Source organism: Gorilla gorilla, chromosome 21 (assembly GCF_029281585.2).
Source record: "Gorilla gorilla gorilla isolate KB3781 chromosome 21, NHGRI_mGorGor1-v2.1_pri, whole genome shotgun sequence".
NCBI classification, from domain to species: domain Eukaryota; kingdom Metazoa; phylum Chordata; class Mammalia; order Primates; family Hominidae; genus Gorilla; species Gorilla gorilla.
Window position 1 is genome coordinate 54,882,369 of NC_073245.2, and position 26,864 is coordinate 54,909,232.

At 42.4% G+C, this 26,864-nt stretch overlaps 1 protein-coding gene and 1 long non-coding RNA gene across 10 annotated transcripts in view; one reads left to right on the forward strand and one right to left on the reverse strand.

The window, feature by feature from the left end:
• Positions 1-26,864, reverse strand: part of PTPRT (protein tyrosine phosphatase receptor type T) — a 1,110,571-nt gene that overhangs the window by 586,101 nt on the left and 497,606 nt on the right. For all 9 annotated transcript variants that reach the window (XM_055373001.2, XM_019017483.4, XM_019017481.4 and 6 more), the window contains exon 7: positions 8,159-8,452. In XM_055373001.2, coding sequence (XP_055228976.1) covers positions 8,159-8,452 — 294 coding nt within the window. The remainder of the gene's footprint in view (positions 1-8,158; positions 8,453-26,864) is intronic.
• LOC109024415 (uncharacterized) lies at positions 15,764-18,823 on the forward strand. The gene is made up of 4 exons (XR_002003920.3): positions 15,764-16,112; positions 16,226-16,340; positions 16,429-16,593; positions 17,458-18,823. It is a non-coding gene; the product is annotated as an uncharacterized lncRNA (long non-coding RNA).

Below are 26,864 nucleotides of genomic sequence, written 5' to 3' on the forward strand. Positions count from 1 at the left end.
TGTCCTAGAACTGCATGTTGCCCTGAAAGACCCTCGCCCGTGGGACCCACAGGCTTTTCAGAGAACACAGAGACCACCTGAGGCTGCTTATTGCAGAGAGTCTGGATTCACTTCCAATCCCTTTTTGCTCTGGGCTTGAAAGGCCTCATTCTTACAAGCCTTGGCCTCCTCAAAGACAGAAGGATCTGCGTAACATGGTTCTCCCTCTTACCTGAGACTAGAGACAATTATAAAAAGGACAATTCCCATCTCCCTTACCCCGTGCCCTATATCATGAAATACCCTCATAGCTACACGTCGAGGACTCCACAACACGCACAAAGCCACATGTCTTATCTTCTCAGCAGTGATCAGAGCTTGTTGCTAAACCACTACTGTCTAAGAAAGTACACAGAGTAGCAACTAGAGAAATCCTTCTTAAAACAGGGTCCATCATGCCACAGTGAAGGAAATTAGGTTCTGACATCCTTTCCCCAGGCCTAAGATTTATTTCTAAATAATGTTTATTAAAGGGTTCCCGGTTCTCTGCAAGGCATATAACTTATCTCACTGAAGCTTTCCAACAAAATGGTGCATTATAATATCCCTTAGATGGAAGAAAATAAATTGAGTCACAGAGAGATGGTGTAACACATCCCGGTCACCCAGCTAGCAAGTGCCCAGCTTGAAATAAAAACCAGATTATTTTTGGCTCTAAAGCCTCTATCCTTTTCATTCAATTCTAATGACTACTCTCACTTCATTGAGCCCAGCAATTTGAATTTATCTTTTTTATCCCCCTGGAGAAAAGAGAGAGGTAGACACATATCACTGCAAGTAGAAATCCATAAATATGTAAATAAAATAGAACATGCAATCAACCCTCAGGTGGAGGGAATAGGAAGAGAGCCCTCCAAATCAACAGCATATGTGGTGTCTCTGGCTGTACAAAGCCACTTTTCACTTGGAGAGCTGGGACTCTGCAAGACTACAATGAAGTGGGTTCCCAGGCAAGGGGCCTTTGATTTACACACAAGGGGGATGGGCTAAGATTACGTGACTTGCTGGATTGTTGATTTGTGATTCTGTAACTATAATCGGAGTGGCCTGGGGTCTGCGTCAAGCAAAGTTTGCGGGGATAAAAGAAAGCAATGTCTGGGGATTAAGTGAGACAATTGAGTGGCTGAAGACCTGTTTTTGAGATGAGGAAGAAAACCTGGGAGCAAAACTTATAAGTGGGTGTTTCAAGGAGGCCTATTTGAGGGTGACAATGAGGAAGAGCTTCTTCTATCTAATGCTAGATGATAGTCTTAAGACACCAACAAGCTGGTACCCAAGCCATTGAAAGTGGTACCTGCAGGAGAGGTACAGGGCCAAGTTGGACCCATGTGGCGTCCATATCTCTTGTCACCTCACCTGCTTTCTCCAGTTACTGACCTCGGCATCCACTGCCCTTGGCTCTCACTGTGGACTCCCAATAGTTAATGCTAGCAGCCTGCCTACTGCCTCTACTCTTTTAAACCTAATGGACACTCTGTGTATAATCCATCCAGAGCTGTATGATAACCAAGCTAACACTGGGTAGAGAATAATAGTCACCACCCGAGATCTCCAGCAGTGAAATGGTCTGCTATGGAAGAGTGTAAACTTCCCATCAGAGGCAGCATTCAAGGTGAGGCTGGGTGGGCAACACACAGCTCTTCTAAGACCCAACTCCTATCACAGAAAGTCTGCTGTTGGGGATGTGCTGGAGGAAACCACACAATACTCTAGACAAGAGAGTCTCTGAGATCCCAGACCACAGCATGAACTCTGAAATGGGATTTTCCAGGAGATGATGAACAACAAAAGAATATGGGTCCACCTTCAAGATGCCAATTAGTTCTGAGAAGTGGACAAGTAAGACTTCCTGTTTTGATATAATTATTCATAATCATAGCATCCATAACAATAGCAGCAACCAATAACACTTTGGTTCACTATAGGCAGCTAAAGAACATTTTGAGTTTGATATACATGATCGCATTTGCTCTCATACCTATATCTCACGAAAGATGGTGAATGATTAAACTAAGGAAAAGAAACAAAATGATAAATAAAAATATAAGAAATGGATTATCTCAACAGAACAGCATGAAGACACAGACTTAAATTGCTTTCATCAGTACTAAGAAGTCCCTTTGATTCTAAAGTCCAAGTGAAATCAGGTAGTCCGCATGGAAGAGGCAGTTATCTGCTGATCTCTCCTGAGCTCCAGATTTATATATTCCCATCACCTGCTATACATCTTCACCTCCAACACAACATATTCAGACCTGAGCTCATTTCCTTTTGTGTTTTTCAGCTCAGAAAATTGTTTCACCACTGTGATGGTTAATAATGAGTGTCAACTTGATTGGATTGAAGGATGCAAAGCATTGTTCCTGGGTATGTCTGTGAGGGTGTTGCCAAAGAAGATTAACATTTGAGTCAGTGGACTGGGAAAGGCAGACCCACCCTCAATCTGGGTGAACACAATCTAATCAGCTGCCAGCATGGCCAGAATAAAAGCAGGCAGAACATGTAAAGACTAGACTGGCTTAGTCTACTGGCCTACATCTTTCTCCCATATTGGATGCTTCCTGTCCTTGTACATCAGACTCCAAGTTCTTCAGCTTTGGGACTCGGACTGGCTTCCTTTCTCCACAGTTTGTAGACAGCCTAGACCTCACCTTGTGATCGTGTGAGTCAATACTCCTTAATAAACTTTCCTTTATAGATACATCTGTCCTATTAGTTCTGTCCCTATAAAGAACCCTGACTAATACAACCACTCATCTCTCAGCCATCTAAACCGAAGCATGGGAGTATCACCTTTGACTCCCTACTCCCAACCCCACATCCCTCGATTCCTATCTGATCATCTGTACAGTTTCTGGTTTAACTGGATGGGAGTCTTGCTCTGAACTCCAGCCTACTGGGCTGGGATGCTGCGCTACAGGCAAACACTTGACAATCTCCCCCTTAAGAGTTAAGGAGGAGGTATCCTTCCGGTTAGGGGAAGGATAGCCTTCCCTTAGTACCCCAGAATTTTCTTAATCAGTGACCTCTCAAAACTGGCACAGCCAGAATGCATCCCCACCTGCCTTAGCTGAATTGCCTCTCTAGCATCTTCTTGTGCTACGCCCAAGCTTGTAGCCTACTGCTGCCAAGTCTCTGCCTGCTACTAGAATGTCCTTACTAAGCCAACCTCTGCCACCAGTGCCTAGCACAGAATTTGGCACAAAGAAAAGACTAAGTAAATGTTTGATAGAAAGGAGTGAAACTTTTGTGTAGTAGTTATTCATTCTCAGCTGATCTCTATAGTCACCAACCTCCCTACTACCCAATGCCACTCTCAAGAGGACACTGTGGGCAGAGGAGGTCCCCAGGGCTGAAGACTCCATCAAGTCCTGTGGTGAAGAGTTTCTTTGGCCAAGAGACCTAGCATTTAACCGATTGGTGACCTTCATCCAACGATTCTGAGTCTCAGTTTTCCTCCCATCTACATCTCAGAGCTGCTGCAAAGACCAAGCTATGGAATGAACATCCTTCCAAAGAGCCATGTTGGCTTGTCACTATACATAAGTTAGTGTAAAACTTGGGTATGAAATGACATCACTCAGTGGAATCCTTACAGCAAATTTCTAGGCTCAACCCCAGAATTTCTGATTTATTAGGTCGGGGGACAGGTCTGAGAATGTGCATGTCTAACAAGTTCCCAGGGGAATACTTGTCTTAATCCATCTAGGTTGCAGTAACAGAATACCATAGACTGGGTAACTTATAAACAACAGAAATTTACTTTTTATAGTTCTGAGGGCTGGAAAGTCCAATATCAAGGTGCCAGCAGATTAAGTGTCTAGTGAGGGCCCATTTCCTGGGTCCTCACATGGCAGAAGACATGAAGGAGCTCTTTGGGGCCTCTTTTGTAAGGGCATAGATCTCATTCATCAGTATTCTGCCCTGATGACATAATTAGCACCCAAATGCCCCACCTCCTAATGTCATCATTTCGAGGGTTAGAATTTCAACATATGAATTTTAAAGGAACACAAGTATTCAGTCTATAGCAAAACTGATGCTGCTGGTCGAGGGACCACACTTTGAGAACCACCGCCCAAGATGATTCTAAGACCATTTCTCTTTCCATGCTGATGCTGTTTTTCCTCCATGAAGCATGCTATTTCAATGCTTGCCTTTATGTTTTACCTTTTTTTGCTGTTTTGTTGGAATCCTAACCCAGCCTGTAAATTCCTCTGGGCAGAAATTATACCTTCCACTCTACATACTCTCTCACTTTCTGTTTTGTAAAATAATGAGTACATTTCCAGCATGATTAATAATAGAATAGGAAAAGGAGGAAAATCTCAGACTACCAACACCAATAAACAACACCTACAAATAGATACCAGCCCTGGAATTCTCTTAAAAATTAATTACGAGGCAAAAAACATTCCACCATCAGTGGCGATGCGGGAAGGAAGATTATCTTCTTGATGACACATTTTGTAAAATGTGAATTATTCAAGATTTTAGCTGTAACTTAGACACCAACATTTTTTAAAAATAAAATACCACAATTGCATTTCAACTCATAATTTTTATATTGATAGCCAGATTATTGTGTTTTCAACATGTAAAATCCATTACACAGTCATGGCAACAGTTTGCAATAGACTGTAAATCTTTATTGAGATGATCATCTTGCGATTGAATTTCAAAATGTATTATATGATCATCAGCAAATAAGTCCACGGGGGCTGCTAAAGTACTCTGAATATCATTTATAAAGATCAAAAACCCTGGAAACTCTTACATTTACCCTGTGGAAAGAGAGAAGTCTCATCAGCAGGATCAAATCAATTATTTTTTATGGATGAATATTGCATTGCAAAGCTGAGATAAGGTATTACCCAGTTTAGTAACATATCATTATGTCCTTTTAAAGTAGTCAGTTTCATAATCAGGTTTCAATGAGGAATTTTACCAAAGGCCTGTTTTGAAAATAATCAAGAAAATGGCATCTCTGTTCAGCATAGTGGTTCAATAACCTTACAAGGAATATTTCCAAGCAACAAAAATACCCGGGTTACATACTACCATGATACACCATGAGATACTTAAGAATGGTTACAGCTAATTCCACTACAACTCTTGTTTTGAAAACGCAAATTTGTTCCAACCCAATTAATATATGAAAGGGCAATTTGAGCATAACACGAATTCTGCCTTTGCTTATGTGTGATTTTGTATGTGAGAAACATTAGTGAAGGAGAAACCTACACCCAGCAGAACTGAGCCACCTACGAATACACGCAACACACACAGTTCCAACTCCTACCTGGCCCCTCAGCTCACTGCCTGTGTTCTGAGCCACACCTTTTTCCCCAATTTCAGACAGCTTTCCTTCCACCACTTCACAGTCACTCACAGGCTGCAAGTCACTCACAGGCTGCAACCTCCCTGATGCCCACTTCCACAGCAAACTTCAGGTCTTTTTCAAGGTAACATGCCATCTGTGTTGAGCATCCCTTATCCAAAATGCTTGGGACCAGAAGCGTTTCAGATTTCAGATTTTCTTGAATTTCAGAATATTTGCCTACACCTAATACGGTATCTTGGGGATGGGACCCAAGTCCAAACACAAAATTCATTTATGTTTTATATATATCGTAGGCAATCTTATATAATATTTTAAATAATGTTGTGCATGAACCAAGTTTTTGTATGTCGAACCATCAGAAAGCAGAGGTGTAATTATCTTAGCCACTTACGTGGACAACTCTGTGCTTGTCTGTCATCACCATAATTCCTGACTCCAAATGTATATGCTATCGATAAGCAATCATCTTCTTAAGCTTATTCACACATAAGTGCTTAACAGTAAAAAAGAATAAATGATATGTCATTAATACTGTGAAATATTAATGTGTTCAGGTTAACTGAGCAGCACAGTAGACTCAGCAGATACCTGGATCAGCTGGTGAATGTCAGCAACAAACATCCTGGCTTTCAGTCCTCTCCCTGTGATGTTGTGCTTTGATGAAGGGTTCCTATACACCACATTTTATTTTCTTAGGTGAGAACAAACATCAGAAGCAGTTGAGGAACCAGGAAGTGGATCCTCTAGGGATAAAGAGGCATTCTGCTGGATGGATTTTAAAAATGTTTCCTCCAGAGTCATCTGCCTCATTAACAACGATTTTTGTCTTAGACGTCTCTGATTTTATAAATTGACCTGGTTTCCTGTTCTGCTATGAATGCATACTGCTCCAGTCCTTCCATAAGCTCATCACCAATGCTTGCTATGTCATCTACAGGCACTTTTTCTACAGTGTTAACAATGTCATCTTCATTGGTGGTATCGTGTTGGCACTCAGTAAGTTTCAGATTCTGGAGCATTTTGGATTTCCGAGGTTCAGGTTAGGAATATTCCACCTGGATGGATGCATTTCTTAGCCATTTCATGTGCATAAAATTGTGCCACCAGTTTTACTAGATTCCCCTCTTTTTTGATGTGTCACTAAGGAAGTATGAATATGGCCCCTAGCCCCATTTTTTCCATAATTCCTGTGGTTTTCATTTTGTAACTTGACAAGTGTGGTGATTTTTAGGCACCTATATGTCAGGTTATGGCAGAGCTGTATGCACTTTCCCTTGCTGTTTGTTCCATAGTTCCTGTACTGATGGATCCTTCCCCTCCACCCAGATGCCCTAAGTGACTCCTCTTTGTTTTCTGAAACCCATGCTGCCTGCTCCCCTGAGCCATACCTGCCTCCACTAGAACATCCCCAGCTGTATATACAATACTCTCTCTCTCTCTCTCTCTCTCTCTCTCTCTCTCTCTCTCTCTCTCTCTCTTATTCATCATGATGTGGCCAAAAGTCAAAGGCTGAGAGTCAGAAAATCTAAGTTTAATTCCTGACCGTACCACTGGCCATTCTATGACTTTGGACAAAAAGTTTAAAAGTATTGAGTCTCTATTCCTTTGTGCATATGTAAAATGTAAGTACTTACAGCAAAAGTTTGCTTGGTGTGAAAAAAAGATATAACATAAATAAGGTAATTTGCAACAAATAAACAGCAAGTTAGTTTAATTTCTTGAGTTGCATCCAGAGCCAGATCATCTCAGAGGTACAGTGAGACACATGTTGTTAGCCAACAGCCCCTGATTAGAAATGCAGTAGAAGCCAGGAGGCCTGGGACACAGTTGGATCCAGAGAATCTCTCCTCTTAGACACAATCTCAGCCAGCAAACTCTTACATGGCATCCAGGAATATCAGACAGACAGGTGTAGTCAGTAACCCATAGAGATAGAGTGGAAACCAGAGGACCTTCAGAGGAATAGTCCCAACCCAGACTCTTAGGTAGGGATAGGAGCCTCCAGGGGATACAGAGGCAGGAAGCTCTTAGGGATTAAGGTAGTTCCAGAAACAATTCAGAGATACTGTCAGAGCCAGGAGGCATTTAAGACATGGTTGGCAACAGAAGCCCCTCGGAGACAATTCTAGAACCAGGAGCCATCAAGAAAATTTTCAAAACCAAGGGTCACAGGCCCAGCTCAGGGAGCCTCAGGAACAATGTTAGAATTAGAAACACATTAAAGATACAACCAAAACCAGAAGCCCCCAAGGACATAGTCTAAATGAAGCCTTCACGGGGCACAGTCAGAGCCAGGAGCCCTCAGAGACACAACCAGAGCCAGGGGCCCTCAGAGAAACAGAGCCAGGGGCCCTCAGAGAAACACGGCCAGGGCCCCCAGAGACACAAAACCAAGAGCCCTCGGAGAAATTATTAGCATTAGAAAGCCTCAGACATACAAATGGCACCAGCAGTTCTGGAAGACACAGAGCCAGTGTGTCTCATCAGAAACACTATTAGATTCAGGAACCTCCCATGACCCAGCTAAAGTCAGGAAGTTCTTAGAATCACAGTCAGAGCTAGAAAGCCCCCAGAAATGCAACCACAGCAAGAAGGTCCTCTAAAAAACAAAAACAAAAAAACCCCAAGGCCTTGATCCTTTTTATCCACAATAGGAAGCACATTCACATTCAAAGAAAATTCGGAATTATCTGTCACAGGAAGGCAAGAGGAAGGCCAGTCTTGGCAATAGCACAGCCTCTCATAATGGAGCCTGGGAAAAAAAAAAAATCTTACCTGCACACTTGGTCCTGGTGGTGAGGGGAGGCCCTGGCGGTCCCGTACCCCCCTCACCTGGTCGTGTGAGGAGCACTCGTATCTCATACTCAACGTCGGGGTCCAGATGCCACAGCTTATAGTTGGGAGAGTCGACTATGTGGGTCTCTGCCCACGTGCCTGTGGTGGTGCGATATTCCACTTCCTTCAGGATGATGGGGCCATCCCCGATGATGGAGTTGGCATTTGGCTTGATCCACAGGTATGTGGCCCCCACAGCCAGCAGCTCTGGGGGAGCAATGGGCGTGGGAGGCTCTGTAAGACAAGCAATCAAAAAGGACTGTCAGATTCAAATGATTTACAGAGCAGACTACAAGCACATGACGACAAGGGACAGAATTCTCGATGCAGCCACAAAAAAAATAGTCAGAAAGCCCTTTTTGTTTTATTTTATTATTTTTATTTTATATTTTTGAGATGGAGTCTTGCTCTGTCATTCAGGCTGGAGTGCAGTGGGGCCATCTCGGCTCACTGCAACCTCTGCCTCCCTGGTTCAAGCAATTCTCATGCCTCAGCCTCCCAAGTAGCTGGGATTACAGGCACCTGCCACCACGGCTGGTTAATTTTTGTATTTGTAGTGCAGATGGGGTTTCACCATGTTGGCCAGGCTGGCCTTGAACTCCAGACCACCTGAGGTGATCCGCTCGCCTCAGCCTCCCAAAGTGCTGGGATTACAGGCATGAGCCAACACGCCTGGCCTGAAAACCCTTTTAAATCCCATTCATGCCCTACTTTAAGGGTTTGCATGTAAGTACCTGAATCAGTATTTCTTCAATAGCTATATTCAATGCCTACCTTATCTCCTTCATTTAAAGAAACGAAAGAAAGAAGGCCATGTGAGGAAATGGTTTTCCCAGAACACAGCAAAGCTGCTGGGTGAATACTCTGTTTTCTAGCCTCAAAGGAAAACCTGCTTTTGCTGAAGTAAAGTTTGGCACAAAACCAGGGGAGCCTGAGGTCTATAAATATTTCTTACATAGAACACATAGATTGTTAGTGAAGTTCTTTCCAAAAAGTGATATGAGCCTCAGTAGAAAAAGAATGATGGCACAGCAAGAATTCAGCTTCTGCCTCAACCCCAGCAGGTTTCTTCCAGCAGAGAAAGTCATGGGTCACGCCAGACCCAGCAGGAATGAGGGGTTAAAGGAAAAGTTGTGCTGAGTTATCGTGCATCTACTCTGTGCTGCCACCTCTCTTCCACTGAGTTCCACGCAGTCAGCTAAGTAGACCAGAGGTTCAGCAGGCTTGGATTGTAGCCTCTTCCTTGCAATTATTAGCCCATGGCAAAGCTACAAAAATTAACACTTACCTTGTACTTCTTATGTACTTTAAAATCTCACACGTATCATTCATGTAATTCTTGGGACAACATTATCACCTTCACTTTAACGGGGAAAAAAAAAAACCGAGAACCTAAGAAATCAGGTCACCTAACCAAGGTCATGGAGAAGGTAGTGTAGGATAAAACTTATATCTGCATGCCTTCCTGGACCAACTTGCACCAAGCAAAGCTGTCTGCCTCTTAATACTCATCTTTAAAAAAATCAAACTGAATATATTTGTTATTTTTATTTGCAGTAAAAATGGCAGAACAATAAAGAAAATGGAAGAAAGAAAATGTGAGAAGAAATGGAAGAAAATGGAGAAAAATGGAAGAAAGAGAAAATATCTCTAACATCCAACATAGTCATTTTTATTCTTCCATGTCCATTCCAATATTTATGTACTGACACATTTTTTGTGTTGTTATAATAACACATAGACCCAATGTAGATTCATTTTTCTTCCTTCACTTATATTGTAAGGATTTTTTTTTCATATACTGCTTGAGCTTTATCATCACTGTCTTTAATATTTGCATAACAATCCATCAGGTTATCACACTAACTATTCTCTGATTGCTGGACCCATGAGTTGTTCATGTTTTGCTGTGGTAAATAATGCTGCAATGAACATCTTTGTGCAAAGACTTCAGTCTGTCTTATCTCATGTTTTCTTAGAAACAACTGCGAGGAATGGGATTATATGTCAAAGGGTATGAACAAGAGGAAATGAAGAGTAGAACAAGGAAGAGGAGAAAGGGCAGGCACAGAGGAGGCATATGAGGGTAGAATACAATGTGCATTTGTTTGAGAATATTTCACTTATAGAGGGCCTCTGGGTTGTTCACATGGATAGAAGGCAGGTATACATTTTAGCTTGGAACTCAGGTAAGGGCTTTGAGATAGAGACGCACTAAGCATTTCCCTTCTAATTAATTACCTAGAAGCAAAGATTCTCTAGAAACAGAATAATTGCTATGAAACAGGGGTGGACAATATTTTCTCAGTGTGACTCGAAGCAAATCTTAAGGGACAACTCCAGATTGCCTCTATTATAGCCTGCCGTTTGGTCAGAGAAGGAAATTAAGCAGATTAGTCAAGCTAGATGCTTTTCTTTACAAAGCCATGGAGGTTATTACTCAAGACCTTGTTATCTCGAAGGTGTTTGCAAATTGATTTTTGGATAATTTGTTTCAGGTAGAGAAGCTAGGTTGGCAGGCAGATAATTTCTAAGCTCATGCTTTGTGCATGTTAAATATATGGAACCTTTGATTGCCATTATCAACTCTCCAGAGCTCCCATCAGTCTCCAATGAGGCCCCAGGGGTGATATTTTGCAGCTCTGTGATGACTCTGCCCAATTCCTTAATATAATTATTCACAGACTAGACCTCTACAGAATTAAGAGTTGCAGACTTCAATAGTTTGGAGGCTGAGTGAGTGGCCCCATTTAGTTCTTTTCCATTGACTTTTCACCATGGTTTTCTGCTCTCCTATTTCAGACAGCAGTATTCAATTGCTGACCACCAGAAAGAAAATAAAGTATTACATCTTTCCAAATGGTTATCTTCTTTTCATGTATTTCTAATGGCATGTGCAAGTATAGTAACAAACATCCCCTTGAGTATATAAATGTCCCTATCTCAAATGACTTGCGACTTCGCACATTTGTGTGCAGATTAGCCTCACGGTTATCTCTCTCTCCATCCCCTCAAGAGTAGACCATGTAAGTTTATCACGGTGTTTCCTCTATCCGGCACCAAGGAAGCCATCAGATTATTGTGTGCTTTATTCTTTCTTTTTTCAGTGATCCATTGATTCATAATTGGCATTGTTTAGAAGGCACAGGTACTGGTGGTTCAAAGAGAGAGAAGCAAAAATATAGCACAGAATGTTTTTGGTAAGCAGCACATTATTTTAAAAATACATAGACAAACCCTATCTATTTATATCAGTTCTCTATCTCTAAGATGAACTCTTCAAGAAGACAGTATAGGAAATGTACAGGGCCATCCAGTCCAATGGCTAGAGTCAGCAGGGAGGAAAAGGAAACCCCTGTGTATCTCATTTGCCAGACAGAGCACTGAGCGCATGAAAGTTAATGCAGCCAAGTAAATCAGCGATAACAAAGTGTAGTAAAGTCATGATGGGGGTGGCAGAGGCAGTTTTGAAGCCTGTGAAAGGACCCAATCTGGTCTAGACGTTAGGGAAGCTCTTGCAGAGAGCACTTAGGGGAGTGTTCTGCTGGGACCACTCATGTTGAGTCTATGAACAAAGAAAAATTCCTGGGGGTCCCCTAGTTCTCAGTTGCTTGGGCTAGACTGGTCAACAATTAAAACGATGTGCCCTGGACACTCATTCATTCACTCGTTCTATGAATGTTGAGTCCCTGCTGCTGGTCACACACTGTCCTAGGCACAGACACAATCTTGGCTGCATGGAGCTCCCCTTCCAGCCTTCACTCGAGGATTGACAAAGAGAAGTAAGAAGAGAAGGAAGCTGACTCAGAAGCTGTTGAGAAGGAGGGCATTCGAGAATGGAGAGGCCCTGGGAGCCAGACCTAGGTAAGAGCTTATGGATCCATAAAGGGATACACATATACACAATGGAACACTGCTCAGCAAGAAGAAATGAACAAGCTGCAGACACAGACACACACAACAACATGAGTAAATCTCAAAAAAATTCATGCAAAAGAAAAATAAAAGAATGCATGACGACCCCACTTATGTGAAAAGTTCAAGAACACGAAAAACTGCTCTATGGTGATAAAAGCCAGAAGCATAGTGACCTGAGGGGCAGGTACTGACCGAGACAGAGCCTGAGGGAAGTTTCTGGGATGTTAGAATGTTCTCTATATATTGATTTGGGTAATTAAATAACAGAAATCAAAATAGTGTTACTATAAGAGAGATGACTGCCTGAAAGAAGGCATAAGAAAAATTTGGGAGGTTATAACCATTTCTGTATCTTAACTGGGGTTATGTAAAACTCATTAAACTGTGAACTTTAAACAGAAGTATTTTTATGCATATAAGTGATACCTTAAAAGTTAAAAAAAAAACAAAAATATGGATATGTGACTCACTGGGTGAAGAGAATGCCACTAATTACTTGAAAGGGAACCTCAGAAAATTGGGAGAAAATGAGCCTTTACTCCTATACCATTCCCTCTTATCAGCACCATCAGATGCTTGAATTCCTAACAGTTTTTCAAACAAGAGGTTGTTCAGGCACACACCAGTTTCTTATCCATGAGCCTTTTCACTTCTAACACAACCAATGCCCTCTTAACAGACTCCACACCATCATCTGTGCAAAGCCAGGAGTAAGTGTTTAACATCTGACAGCACCCTCTGCTCACAAAGTTTGCAACTAAATTAAGGAGGAGGAAGTCTTGCCTTCAGGAAGCTGAGGGCTGAGCTGGGAGATGACATCAGTGCCTTCCAGACAGGCATCAAAGCGCTGCGAGGACAAGGATGCCAGGAGCCATCCATGAGACCTGGGCAGCAGCGGCCCTGAGCTTCCGAGGCTCTCCTTCAACATGTAGATGGTGAAGTGACCCCTTCCTGTAATTCTGCCACATCCTCAGGCATCAATCTCCAGAACAATTCTGTCTTTCTTTTCCCTGCTGTGAGCACTTGTAACAGTTTGACTCCCTAGAAATTCCTACAGAGAGCAAAAGTGTTTCAAATAGCTGGAGATGGAGCTGTGCGCGTGTACTGTCTGCTCTAGACAGAAATCAAACGTTTTGAGAAAAACCAAACGTTACTAAGATGTGAAGTGAGCCTTGATATGATTAAGGTGAGTATAACCTGGCCTCCAACACTTTACACCACACGCCTCACCCCACCTGATCACCCTTTTAATTGCATTTCTATTCATTGACCCTCCAGGTCTGTGGGAATGCCTCCACCCACCCAACCCTAGCCACCAACACAAACACATTCATACACTGACAGAAACACGGTTGTGCCATTCTCATTTCCAAACTTTGGTCTGTGCCATTTTTCCCAACTAGAATGGCTTTCCTTTTACTTGTTTTTTTTTTTTTTTTTTCTGAGACAGAGTCTCACCCTGTCACCCAGGCTGGAGTGCAGTGGTGCAATCTTGGCTCACTGAAACCTCCAACTTTTGGGTTCAAGTGATTTTCCTGCTTCAGTCTCCCAAGTAGCTGGGATTACAGGCACCTGTCACCACGTCCAGCTAATTTTTGTACTTTTAGTAGAGATGTGGTTTCTCCATGTTTGCCAGGCAGGTCTCAAACTCCTTATCTCAGGTGATCCACCCTCCTCAGCCTCCCAAAGGGCTGGGATGACAGGCGTGAGCCACCATGCCCAGCCTTCAATTACTTTTAACTAAACCATGCCTATTTTTCTTTTCAAAACTGCTTCATGACGACTTACTTTCGTGTAGCACAGGGCTAGGCACAGAGTAGATGTTCAATGCTGATTAAACTTTCTACGATTTATGTGCAACACTGTTTTCATACAATAATGGACTGAGGATCAAAAAGGACTACCTTGGGGCCAGGGTCCAAGCTTTCCTTGATCTTGGCTTACCACTAGCCAGATGTGTGACTCTACTCAATCTTCATGGTCCTCAAATTTATTTTACCTTGACAATGAAAGATTCAAGTCATAAAAGTCCCTAAATTTTCTCTACCAAGGGCCACAGGGATTCTATGTGTACTCAATGACTACCCTAACAGTGAGCAGTTGGCAGTAGCCCAGCCTTCTCATTCTTCCCTGGCTTGGGCTCATAGTCCTTGGACACAACCTAAGTAGATATAGCATCAAATCCTCCAGTAGGTGCCAACCAGAATTAGTCTTTGTTGGCTGGGAATGGTGACTCATTCCTGTAATCCCAGCACTTTGGGAAGCCAAGGCAGGAGGATCACTTGAGGTCAGGAGTTTGAGACCAGCCTGACCAACATGGTGAAACCCTGTCTCTACTAAAAATTAGCTGGGCACAGTGGTAAGCACTTGTAATTCCAGCTACTCGGGAGGCTGAGGCAGGAGAATCGCTTGGACCTGGGAGGCAGAGGTTGCAGTGAGCCAGGATCATGCCACTGCACTCCAACCTGGGCAACACAGCGAGACTCTGTCTCAAAAAAAAAAAAAATTAGTCTTTGTGCCCTAACCAAACATACAGCCAGTGGTCAATAAATATCTGATGTCTTATTTAAATGGGTAGAAAAAATATTTGATAAGTTTTCCCAAAGTAAAAGGTTGAGGGTGGCAACAAAGAGATGAAAAAGAACAAGAAGTACGATGTTGTAGAGAATACTGAATGCACCTCTAAGCAAAGGATTGGAAGTATTTAGAGAGAAGACATCAAACAACTGACAGAAAGCAACAAAGACATATGTAAAGAAAACTTCTCTGAAATACCCAAAGGCCGGAGTTTGCAGACTCTGAAGAGCACAGTGGGTTCCAGGCAAAATCAATGATGAGACTTGAGCTTAAGTACATACTGGCAATATTTTTGAAATACAAAACTAAAGAAAAATTCCCATAAGCCTTCAGAAAAAATAACAGATATCTATCAAAACAAAATAAAAAGACTAAAAACTCTGGTTCCGGACTTTATCATTACAGTTTCAAACACTGGGATGTGATGAGGAAGAGGATGATGAGAATAATCACAAATAACACCATGGGGCAGCTCCCATGTACTGCACACTTTCAGATACCTCTGACTGCCCTTGGTGTTCTACAGTATTGATTCATTTAGTCTTCACAGCAACTTTATGGGAGGGTAGATACCCATCCAAAGTCAAACAATTAGTCATTCAAAATCCAGGACTGAGGCCAAGGCAACACGCCTGGGGTCTGCACTCCTAACCATTATGATAAAGACAATGGTACATTATGATAAAGACAATGGTATACACAAAAGGTCTTAAGGGGGATGTTTCCAGTCCCAAGAGTTTTATAGGAGGTTAGTTGTGGTGCATTTTCAAAGCCAGCAGAAAAAAGGCTCTCAGTTTCTGAAGAACACAGAGAAGAAAATGCTATGTGCATGCCTTCCCTTAGAGAAAAACTGCTTGAAGATTTACCCTAGTCTGCCTTGTGATGAATCAAAATCATGACCTCTAGCATAGGGGAATTGTGATATAAGAAGGATCAGTCCTATGAGTTGGTTAGCTACCACATGACCCTCCTTTCTCAGATGTGAGTCTAGAAGAGGAGCATGATCTTGTGCCAGACTGAAGTGAACACATAGCCCAATCTGTAAGAAGGGGCAGAATGGCATGCCTTTCATCCACACAGCATTTAGGGAATGCTTAAAAACAAGCAATTTCATTATGAACGGTTAACTTTAGCTTCGGCCATCATCCTGAAAAGGGACATCATAAATTCCTATGAAAAAGTCCCTCCTTCACTTTGCTGAACTAAATTCAACAAACAAATCTCATCTGCCTAAGCTTAAAACATCTAGATTTAAATGCATGAAAACGCTGACGTTTTTCTTAGGGTTATGAGAATATAGGTACTATTTTTTCTTTATTCTGTTTCTTATTTGATTTTTTTACAAATACCTAGTAAACCTGCATCAGTTGCTTATTATAAATATAAGCATTTGAAATAGGTAAGGTTTTTATATATTTCAAGCTTTTACATCTGGATGTGACCTCTCTTGCAGTTCTCTGCTCTCAATCACTAGGAGTGTTTAGCAGTCAATCTCCCCTCCTATCTGCCCAGGTAGCAGGAGTCAAGAACCACGATTACATCCATTTTCCTAGCAAGTTCCTCACCAATAGTTCACTAACAAGGAGACCTCCTGGCTACCTCTGGGACCCCCTCAAAGACCTCCACTGTGAGTTTTGACACTTGACTTTCAGATAATCCTCTAATCATTGCAACCACACAGTAGTTTACCTGTTTCCTCGTTTTTCTCTCCATAGTGACAACACAAAGCAGACAGTACTACACCCTTATTACAGATGAGGACACCAAGGTTACCTAGAAAGCAGCTGTGTCAATACCGCCTGCTCTGTGGCTACAGGCATTGCACTTCCCACCCACCCGCAAGCCCAGGTGTTACCACTCCCAGGAGCAGCCCTTACCCAGTGAGGGATGGAAGTTGGTGGATAAACATCCAGGTTTCCTTGACCCCTAGTGGGACAATGGGGTGGCTTTATTCAGTCTTTTAGATGGTCCTGGGTGGGACTGAGCACCAGATATCCTCTAGCACTTCCAGCTCATAGTTCACTTTTTTTTTTTTTTTTTTTTTTTTTTGAGACAGAGTCTCACTCTGTCACCCAGGCTGGAGTGCAGTGGCGCGATCTCAGCTCACTGCAGCCTCCACCTCCCGGGTTCAAGTGATTCTCCTGCCTCAGCCTCCTGAGTAGCTAGAACTACAGGTGCTACAGGCATGCGCCACCATGCCCGGCTAATTTTTTGTATTTTTGGTAGAGACGGGGTTTCACCGTGTTGGCCAGGATGGTCTGGATCTCCTGACCTTGTGATCCACCCACCTCAGTGTCCCAAAGTGCTGGGATTACAGGCGTGAGCCACCCTGCTCAGCCCATAGTGCACTCTTTAAGGGGCTTTCTTTCTTCTCAGTCTCCCTTCGTCTCCTGTTTACCAGTGTTCCCTACAACTTAGATAAACTATTTGCAAATCCATGCTAAAGGATCTGTTTTTTGGGGAAATCCAGTCTAACATATTATGAAAACGAGGGAAAGTTACTTAACCTCTTTGTGTCTAAACTGCCTCACCTGTAAACTGGGGATATAGTAACATCTTCCTCATGGGAATTGCCATAAAGATTATATAAATTATTACAGTCGATACTTTAGAACAGTTCCTACACGTAACAAGTAAACTGTCTTTGCTACTAATATCATCATCCTCCCAACCAGCCACCGATGAGCCATTCAGCTGTCAGTGACAGCCTTAACTGATATTCTCATTTTGTGGCCCCCCAACAGAGAGACAGAAAGATCCCATCAAACGCATTCCCCTTCCTGTGTCAGGATCAAGAGAGTCTACAGTAATGTCAGTGTGTACTCCTGCCAAAACTCCTACCAGCAAATAAATTTAAGAGCTCAGCCTCAGTCTACTTAACAACATCGTGTTGCAACCAGTGAAGTCATTCAGAAATGCATAATTCAATAACAACTTAGCACCAGATGAAGTTTTATGATCTGCAACACTCTGTCTGCCCCGGCTCCCCTTTATCCCCCCAAACCTCAACATTTTCAAGATTACTCTTTGCTGGGCCACTTCCCAAAATTAAGAGCAGAGTAATCATTCTAGAAGAGCCTTCCTTTCCTTGCCTGCTAATCAGGAGTCCTCAGAAAGCATGAATCAAGAGTCTGTCACCTCCAAAGAAGGGGCTAGGAGAAGCTGGATTCTAAAGCTTTGGAATCAAAGGCCATGCTTCAGGAGCATCTTGTTCCAGGGCAGCATGGGTTCGCAAATGGGCACCCTTCACTCCCCTGCCCCACCTCAGCCAAGCAGCCCTGCTATGAAGAATGGGGTGAAAGAAACTCCTGCCTTATCCAGTTTGGATCTTAAGAGTTCCAGAGACAACCACGTCTGTACACCCACAAGATGGTGAGAGCTGTTATTATTACTGTCATGCAGCAAGGACAAATAACATTCTCATAATGTTCACTGCGTGCCTGGCTCTATTTCGGGATTTACATACAAATTCATTTATTCCTCATATCACACCGGAAAGTAAGTACTATTCTAGTATGCATTTATAGATGAGGAAACTAAAGGGGTGTGCTAGTATTCAGCTCTGGTCTTTTTGCTTCAAGCCCACCCTGTTACATCAGTTATGTAATTCTGGAGCTGGGACCCTACTAACAACATCTCTAAACTACCTTGCCAGCTGGCTTTGGTCCAGTCCTAGTGATGGGAGACTTCAGATGGAGACTGGGATGCTGGAAGAAGGAAGAAGATGCTCTCTTTCTGCTTCAAGGTCCTTGTAGCATCATTCCAGCAACAGGGGCTGCTACGCTCCAGGCCTTAATCTTTTCTGGTCTTTGTAGCACCCATGGCACAGTATCTTTTTGAAGGAACTAATAGAACCCAGGCCATGCCCCTTACAGCTGCAGTACAATCTGTGGGGTCTCCCTCCTCAGAGGTCTCAGAATCAGCCCTGCTGTGCTCCTCCTACAGACTTCTAGGTACCATAACCCCACCTATTCCATTTTGTTACCCCGGCCCCAGGTATGGTCACCACTTCCTGCCATTTTTGGCTACCTTAGCATCCCATTTTTGCACTGACAGCCTTTCATCACTGTGTAATGGATTCTCTTCAATAAAAACCTTCTGTTTGAAATACCTGGTGTGATTTAGGGTTTCCCTCCTGGACCCTGATTTATATCAATAGGTATTATAATTATCTTTATTTTTCACATGAGGAGACCAAGGTACAAATTGCCCAAGGTCATGTGGCTAATTAGTGAGTGTGCTGGGATACTCAGGCTGTCTTGCTCTAGAGGCCACGATTTTAACTCACACAGTGAGCTGATGCCCCACTGTTCTCAGCACCCTGGTCAGCGACACAGTGAGGCAGGTACATGAAGGCTGGGAGATACCATATTCTGCCTAACTAACAAGTAATGAGGGCTGACTCTGCTATGTTTGGGGATGTGGAGTCAAAGCAAATAACTGTCTCTATCCTGGAGGAGACTAAGAGACTAGGGAAGGATGCAGAAACCAATGAGCTATAGAAGAAAGTGATACAGGCTGGGAAGTGGCAGGCCCAGAGTCCTGTGGACTCATACAGGTGTGTGTTATTGATACGGACAGAAGACAGGGAAGTACTGGGTAGAAGAGGGTGGTTCCCCAGTAAAGGCCCCACCCTCAAGCCTGAAGACCCACAGACCTAAGTCAGCACAGACATTTCTGTTTTCGCACCCAAAAAGTTGCCTTTTGGCCCACCATACCTCCAATCCTGTCCCCATATAAACCCAAGACCTTAGCGGGCACATACACAAGTGGCTGAACGTTGGAACCAGCAGACTAGTGACAAAAGAACAATGTGGCAGAGAAAGACAGACGAGAAAGGATGTCTGGACGCTGAGGGGAGTTCAGCTGGAGGCAGTCAGACAAGAATCTGCCACTGGGCGACCCGACTCCAGGGGAAGACCACCTTCCCACTCCATCCTCCCCTTCAGGCTCCCCATCCATCTCACTGAGAGTCACCTTCACCGATAACACCTCACACTCATCCTTTGAGCCCACATGTGATCCAATTCTTCTGGTACAGTGGGCAACTGAAGGAGCGAGCCACACCCGTTTCACACCCTGCAAGGGAGATAAGGGAAATCTCTCATTTCAGTATCATACACAGAATAGTGGTCCCAAAAGATGTTCAACTCCTAATCCCGAAAACTTACATAGACTCCAAAACTTGTATAGACTCTGAAGCTGTGATTAAGTTAAGGATCTTGAGTAGGGAGCATATCCTGGATATGTAGTATCCTGGATAAGTGAAGAAGGGAGGCAGAAGAGTTGGAGAGAGCGATTGGAAGATGCTATGTTCTGGTTGTGAAGGTGGAGAAAGGGACCACTAGGCAGGGAAAGCTGGTGACGTCTAGAATCTACAAAAGGCAAGATAATGGACTGTTCCCTAGAGTCAAAGGAACACAGCCCCGCTGACCCATTTTAGACTTCTGACCTCCAATGCTATAAGATCATAAATTTGTGTTGTCTTAGACCACTAACTTTGTGATTGGTTACAGCTGCAGTCAAAAACTAATACAAGGGGAGATACCCAAATTAGATGGAGGACGTTAGGGAAGGCTTCCTAGAGCAATCAAATCATGACCTTGGTCTTAAAGGAAAAGGAGAGTCTAACAGGTACAAGGGTGGGGTTATTCACAAAGACAAGACTGGGTCATGCAGGGATGGTATATCCTGCTGAAGCACAGGTGATGGGGAGCAGGGGAGGGGGGCCAGCAAAAAGGCAATCAGAGAGGTCAAAAGTGACCTGATCAGGAATGGTCTTCATCCTGAGGCTGTGTAAGCAGTGGTGTCACGCAGGCACAAGAGTTTTAGGGACAGCTCCTCTGAGTGCACGGTGAAGAATGGGTCTAAGGGAGAGAAACAGACAGGGGGACCAATAAGGAAGTTGTGTCAATTACATTGAGGAAAGAAATGATGGAGGCATGACTCAAGTAATGGCCACAGGGCTGGAGAGGCAGAGGAACTAGGCAGAGGGTTGGGAGACTAAAAGGACAGGACTTGGTCATGGATTGAATGTAAGGAGCAAGGCATATGGACCAGTACAAGGCCAGTGTTCAACATGGTGGGTAAGTCTCCCCTTGACCTCCACAATGCCTGCGCAGCCCACATAAGTGGAAGTCTACCTCAGTTTCCCTGTGTAGTACTCCAGTACTCTATGCTAGCTTCTCCAAACTATGCCCAATATACTTCATCCCTTTGCATTTTCATATTCACTTTCACTTACAAAGGGAAGTGAGGTGTACTGGAAAGTTAAAGATCACTGGGTCAGACAGAGGTTGCCTTGCAATCTCTATTATTTAATGGTGTGACATTAAGTGATATAACTCCCTTGTGGCTGAGTTTCTTCCCATGTAAAATCAGGGTCATGGTCATACCTCACTGGGTCCTTGTGAAGATCAAGTGTAAGTGCCTGAAAAATGACAGGCCCTACATAAACGTGAGTTATTCCTTTCTTCCCATGGCTATTAGCTTTGGACCCCTGCACTGGTCTTTCTCCCCATTCCACAGCCTTCTCCTGTAATGGGCCATTCAGCCCAGTGCCTCTAGCCTCCTAAGATGCCCACTCTGAGCATCTGAGCTCTCAGGGCATCTTGGGCTCATGCATCACATGTATCACATTCGATAAAATCAATGTCAGCTTTATGCATGTGGTAGCCACTAATCTCCCACCAGGACAGGCAACTCACTTTCAGAAAGCACTGGAGGAAAAACACAGTAGCTGCCATAGCAGAACAAATATGACAAGATGACAAAGTAGAGAGAAAGGGGGTGGTAGGGAGTGAGGGAAGAAACATGCAATTCAGGGCAACCTGAGTCCAGGCAGCTTCGTCAGTTGCTACGCTACCAGCCACAGAAAGAAAGGCTTACGCAGAAGGTGTCTGTGGCTTTAGAGATACTGTTATTTTGCAAATTCTTCTCCTTGGCCTATCCCTATGTGCAAGGGGGAGATGCATAATTAGTCTGTAAGCTGCTGAAATGGCTAGAAATGACTAGAAGTATCGACTGCTCTGAAGTGTCAGGAAGGGGTGTCCAGATGGATTAAGAGGCTTATCCATAGAGCCTACTCAGTTTGTGGGAAGAGTTTAAGAGATGACGCCCTCCCTTATGCAAAGGAACTGAAAAATGAGCTTCTTCCACATCCTCCCTCATTCCCCTAGGGCTGCCTCTGCCCCTGCCGTATCTTGCCTGAAGAGAGACTTAGCACAGCCTAACTCACTGCTCTTTGGGACAGGACTTCGAAACAACAAAATTCTGCAAGGTCCCATAGACCTCTGTCCCTGTCTCCAAAAGCCATGATTCTGACTAAGCCAGATGGATGCTGGGCTCCAAGAACAGAATTAGTGGCTTCATGCTGTTGTCTACCACAGGTCACTGCCTCTAGGTGCTTCTGTAGAGGAAGAGAACATAAGGAAACAGGAAGTAAAAGGTAAATATATTGTTTATGACATTGCAGGCGCTGTTCTAGGTATTTCTAACATCTTATTCATGTATTTCTCAAGCATAGGCCCAAGGAACTCAATGACATATACAGTGATTTCCAAGGTCCCATAGAAAGCAAGTCTTTAGCTAGAACATCTTGGAACAAAATCCTGCTTGAAGGTGTTGGGTAGGTTTGAATTTTAACACACACAAAAGGTTTCAATGAAATATCACCTTTACACAAATTATTTCAGAGACTCCAAAGAGAAGAATTACTTCCAAACTTACTTTACAAGCCCAGGATAGCTTTCATTCCAAGACTTCACAAAGATATCACATGAAACTTTTAGGCCAATCTCCCTCGTAAACACGTAAACTAAAATCCTACATATTGTATTACCAAGCCAATCCTGTGATATATAAAATGAATAACAGGTTATAACCACATTAAGTTTATGCTGGGACTACAAGATTGATTTAATATCAGAAAATCAATCAGTATAACTCATCATATTAACAAACTGAAAGATAAAAATCACATAGTTGTCTCAAGAGATGCTGAGGAAGCACTTGATGGAAATCAACAGCCATTCATGATAAAACTTTTAGAAAACTAGAAATAGAAGGAAAGTCCTATAATCTGACAAAGGGTATCTAACACATTACTCTAACGTCATAATCAATGGTAAAATACTACACACTTTTCCCTGATTTCCCCAATTCTACTGGTAGTTTTAGCCAATGCAATGAGGCAAGAAAAAGAAATAAAAGAAATAAATGTTGGAAAGGAAGTAATAAAGCTTTCATTATTCATAGACTACATAATTGTGTGTGTAGAAAATTCTTTAAAAATCTCAAATTATGATAAAAATTAACAAATTAATTTAGAAAAGTTCCATAGATTAAATATAAACAATTATAAAATGAAATTTAAAAAGTGCCATTTAGCCAATCAATGGTAATAGACATCATAATAATGGTGACCTCTAGGGGAAGGAGTAGTTGACTGCGAAGAAACATGATGAAACTAGGTACCACAATAATTTACACCTTGATTTGGAAGATGGTTATATGGGTGTACATGTATATGAAAGTCATTGAGCTATCCACATAAGGTTAACGCACTTTATGTCCTTTACTGCATTCTGTTCTACTTCAATAACAAACAAATTGAATAATTACTTACAAAAGCACCAGCAAAGTATTAAAATATCTGGGGATATATATATACCTATATGTGCATATGTGTATATACATGTATTCTTCTTCACTGAAAACTGCCAAACATTACTGGGATACATTTTTAAAGATCCAAATAAATGGAGAGATATTCTATGCTCATGAATTAGAAGAATCAATATTGTAAAGTTGTATATTCTCCTTATGTTGAAGTATACGCTATCCTAATAAAATGTCTGTCAGGCTTTCTAGATAATTTGACAAACTTATTCTGAAGTTTATATAAAAGTGCAAAAGGCCAGGAATATTCAAAGCAATATTTAAAAAGGAAGAGAAAGTTAGAGAGCTTACCTTTTAGGAAATTAAGATTTATTATTAAGCTACAATAATTAAGAAAATGAGGTATTAAGCTACAGTAATTAAGAAACTGAAAAACAGTTCAAGAAATAATGGAGTCAAGAAACAAATCCACATATTGATAATCACTTGATCTGTGATACAGCTGACACTTCACTGTGGTAGGAGAAGTGTATTTTCAACAAAAAAATTAGGATTATTTAGGCATCCATATGAAAAAAACCTTCAACATTGTGCCCTACTTTATACTATAAACAAAGTCAATTCCAGGGTACTATAGACCTATATGTAAAAGGTAAACAATAAGATTTATATAAAATAGAATGTTTCTGACCCTGGGGTAGGCAAACATTTTTTAAACAAGCATAGAACTATAATCCATAAGGAAATTAAAGTGGACCACAAGGGTTTCTCACGCTACTCCTTTAGAACTACATCCACCTCCCTCCCCACTTCCCTACCTCATCATCCATCCCTGGGAACCACCAATCTGTTTTCTGCTTCTAAAATTTTGTTATTTCCAAAAAGACAATATATAATCTCTTGGGACTGTTTTTGTCACCTGCCATCATACCCTGGAAATTACTCCAGGTTTTTTTTCTTTTTTCTTTTTTTTTTTTTTTGAGACAGAGTCTCTCTCTGTCGCCCAGGCTGGCGTGCAGTGGCGCGATATCAGCTCACTGCAACCTCCACCTCCCAGGTTCATGCCATTCTCCTGCCTCAGCCTCTCAAGTAGCTGGGACTACAGGCGCCCGCCACCATGCCTGGCTAATTTTTTGTATTTTTAGTAGAGACGGGGTTTCACTGTGTTAGCCAGGATGGTCTCAATCTCCTGACCTCGTGATCCACCAGCCTTGGCCTCCTAAAGTGCTGGGATTACAGCCATGAGCCACTATGCCCGGCCTAGTCCAGGTTTTTGTGTGCATGGATAGTTCATTTATTTTTGTTGCTGTGTAGTTTACATGTGATATACATACGGGTCCATTGTTGTGTTGAATGTTGTTTAACCATTCTCCCGTTAAGGGTCACCTAGGCTGTTTTCAGGTTTTTGCTATTAAAATAAAACTGCCATGAACAGTTATGTATAGGTTTTTGTGTGAACATAAGTTTTCATTTTTCTGGGGTAAATTCCTTGGAGTTCAATCTCTGGGTCATATGGAATTCAGAACTATCAAACTGCTTTCCACAGCGGCTACATCATTTTACATTACTACCATCAATGCATGAGTGGTCCAGTTCCTCACCTGTACTAGTATTGTCACTATTTCTTTTTAGCCATTCTGATAAGTACGTAGTGATGTTTCACTGTTGTTTTAATTTATACTACCTTAATGGCTAATAGCATGGAACATCTTTTCAAGTGTTTATCTGCCATTGGTACAGCCTAGTGCAGCTTGATAGCTGGTTCCGGCTGGGGTCACTCAGAAGGCTGCAAGCAGGGTGTCTACTGTGGCTACAGTCCTCTCAGGGCCTGACTAGGATAGGATCTGCTCCCAAGCTCACAGAGCTCCTGGCTGTCTTCAGAAGACTCACTGCAAAGATCATGCATGGCCAGGCGGGGGTGGCTCATGCCTGTAATCCCAGCACTTTGGGAGGCCGAGGCGGGAGGGTGAAATGTCTCATCATATCTTTTGCACATTTTCTAATTGTTTTGTCATTGAGTTTTAAGAATTCTTGATATATTCTAGACACTAGTCCTTTGTCATATATATGGTTGGCAAATATTTTCTCTCACTCTGTAGCTTATCTTTTCATCCTCCTTGCCTGAGCTTTCACAGAGCAAAAATTTTAACTTTAATAAGGTTCAATTTATCAATTTTTCAGTTAGAAATCATGCTTTTGATGTCAGGTCTGTATTAACTTTTTACTTTTAATTATACTCAAATTTATCAGAGCTCACAAATCCATTCAGATTCCTGATGAAATTGTGTTCAATCAAATATTTGGTTGACAAACACAACTACGCTTGATTCTATTTCCTACCATAGAGTTTCTGAATAACAGACATGCTGAAAAATATGTCTGGATTATTTTGAAAGTTTTAGTGGTATTTATTTTTTAGAAGTTTGATATTTTAAAAATTATGTTTTCGGTCAGGATGATGAATAGTTAATTTAAAATAAGAAAATTAAAGAATACACTCAAAACTGTTGAAAAGATGGAAGACCATACAATTTGGAACAACCTACAAACTGGGAGGCATGTATCCAACACAGCACTGTCCTTCAGAGTCTCTTCATTGAACTTAACAAGGAAGAAGATGGGATCACTACCCCAAGTTCCATTAATGATTCATTAGTAAGCAGCTGTCAATCTGGAAAATGTAAGATAGACTTAGATACTTAATATGTGACTTTTACTACTGTAAATCTTCAAAGGGCTAAAACTTGATATCTCTCATGCAAGAAAATCTGGCAACATCTGCATAAGACCATCACTTCTGTGGTGATATTTAAAGACCAATTATTGGCAGCCTGCAGCCTCCAGCCTCTACAATGACCCTCAGTGACTCCCTCCTCCTGTCATTCATGGCCTTGGGTAACCCTATCACTTAGAGAGTGGGCTGGACCTAGTGACTTGCTTCTAGCAGAGTACAGCAAAAGCGATGTGATAATATTTCTGAGATTCTGTTACACTAAGTCTACCATTTTACTTGCCTCTCTCCTTTTCTCTTCCCCTTCCCTTTCCCCTTTTCCTCTGCTCTTCCCTCCCTTTTCTTCCTTCTCCCCTAAACGCTCTCTTTTTCTATCTCCCAATCATCTCTCTCTTTCTCCTTCTTCTTCTCACTTTCCCCCTGATCTCTTTTTTCCTCTATTTCTCTCCTCCTGTCCCCCTTCCCTCCCTTTTTATCTTTCTGTTTCGCTTCCTCCCTCCCTCCCTCCTTCCCTCCTCCTCTCTCCCGTTCTCCTTTCTCTGTTTCCTCTCTCTGCCATGTCATGAGTGGTTTCATAAAGAAACACATACTTAAGCCAACAACTGACAAGGTTCTAAAGCCTTCCAATAGCCACATGAATGATTTTTTTTTTTTTTTGAGACAGAGCATCGCTCTGTCGCCCAGGCTGGAGTGCAGTGGCATGATCTCGGCTCACTGCAAGCTCTGTCCCCCGGGTTCACACCATTCTCCTGCCTCAGCCTCCCAAGTAGCTGGGACTACAGGCACCTGCTACCACACCCG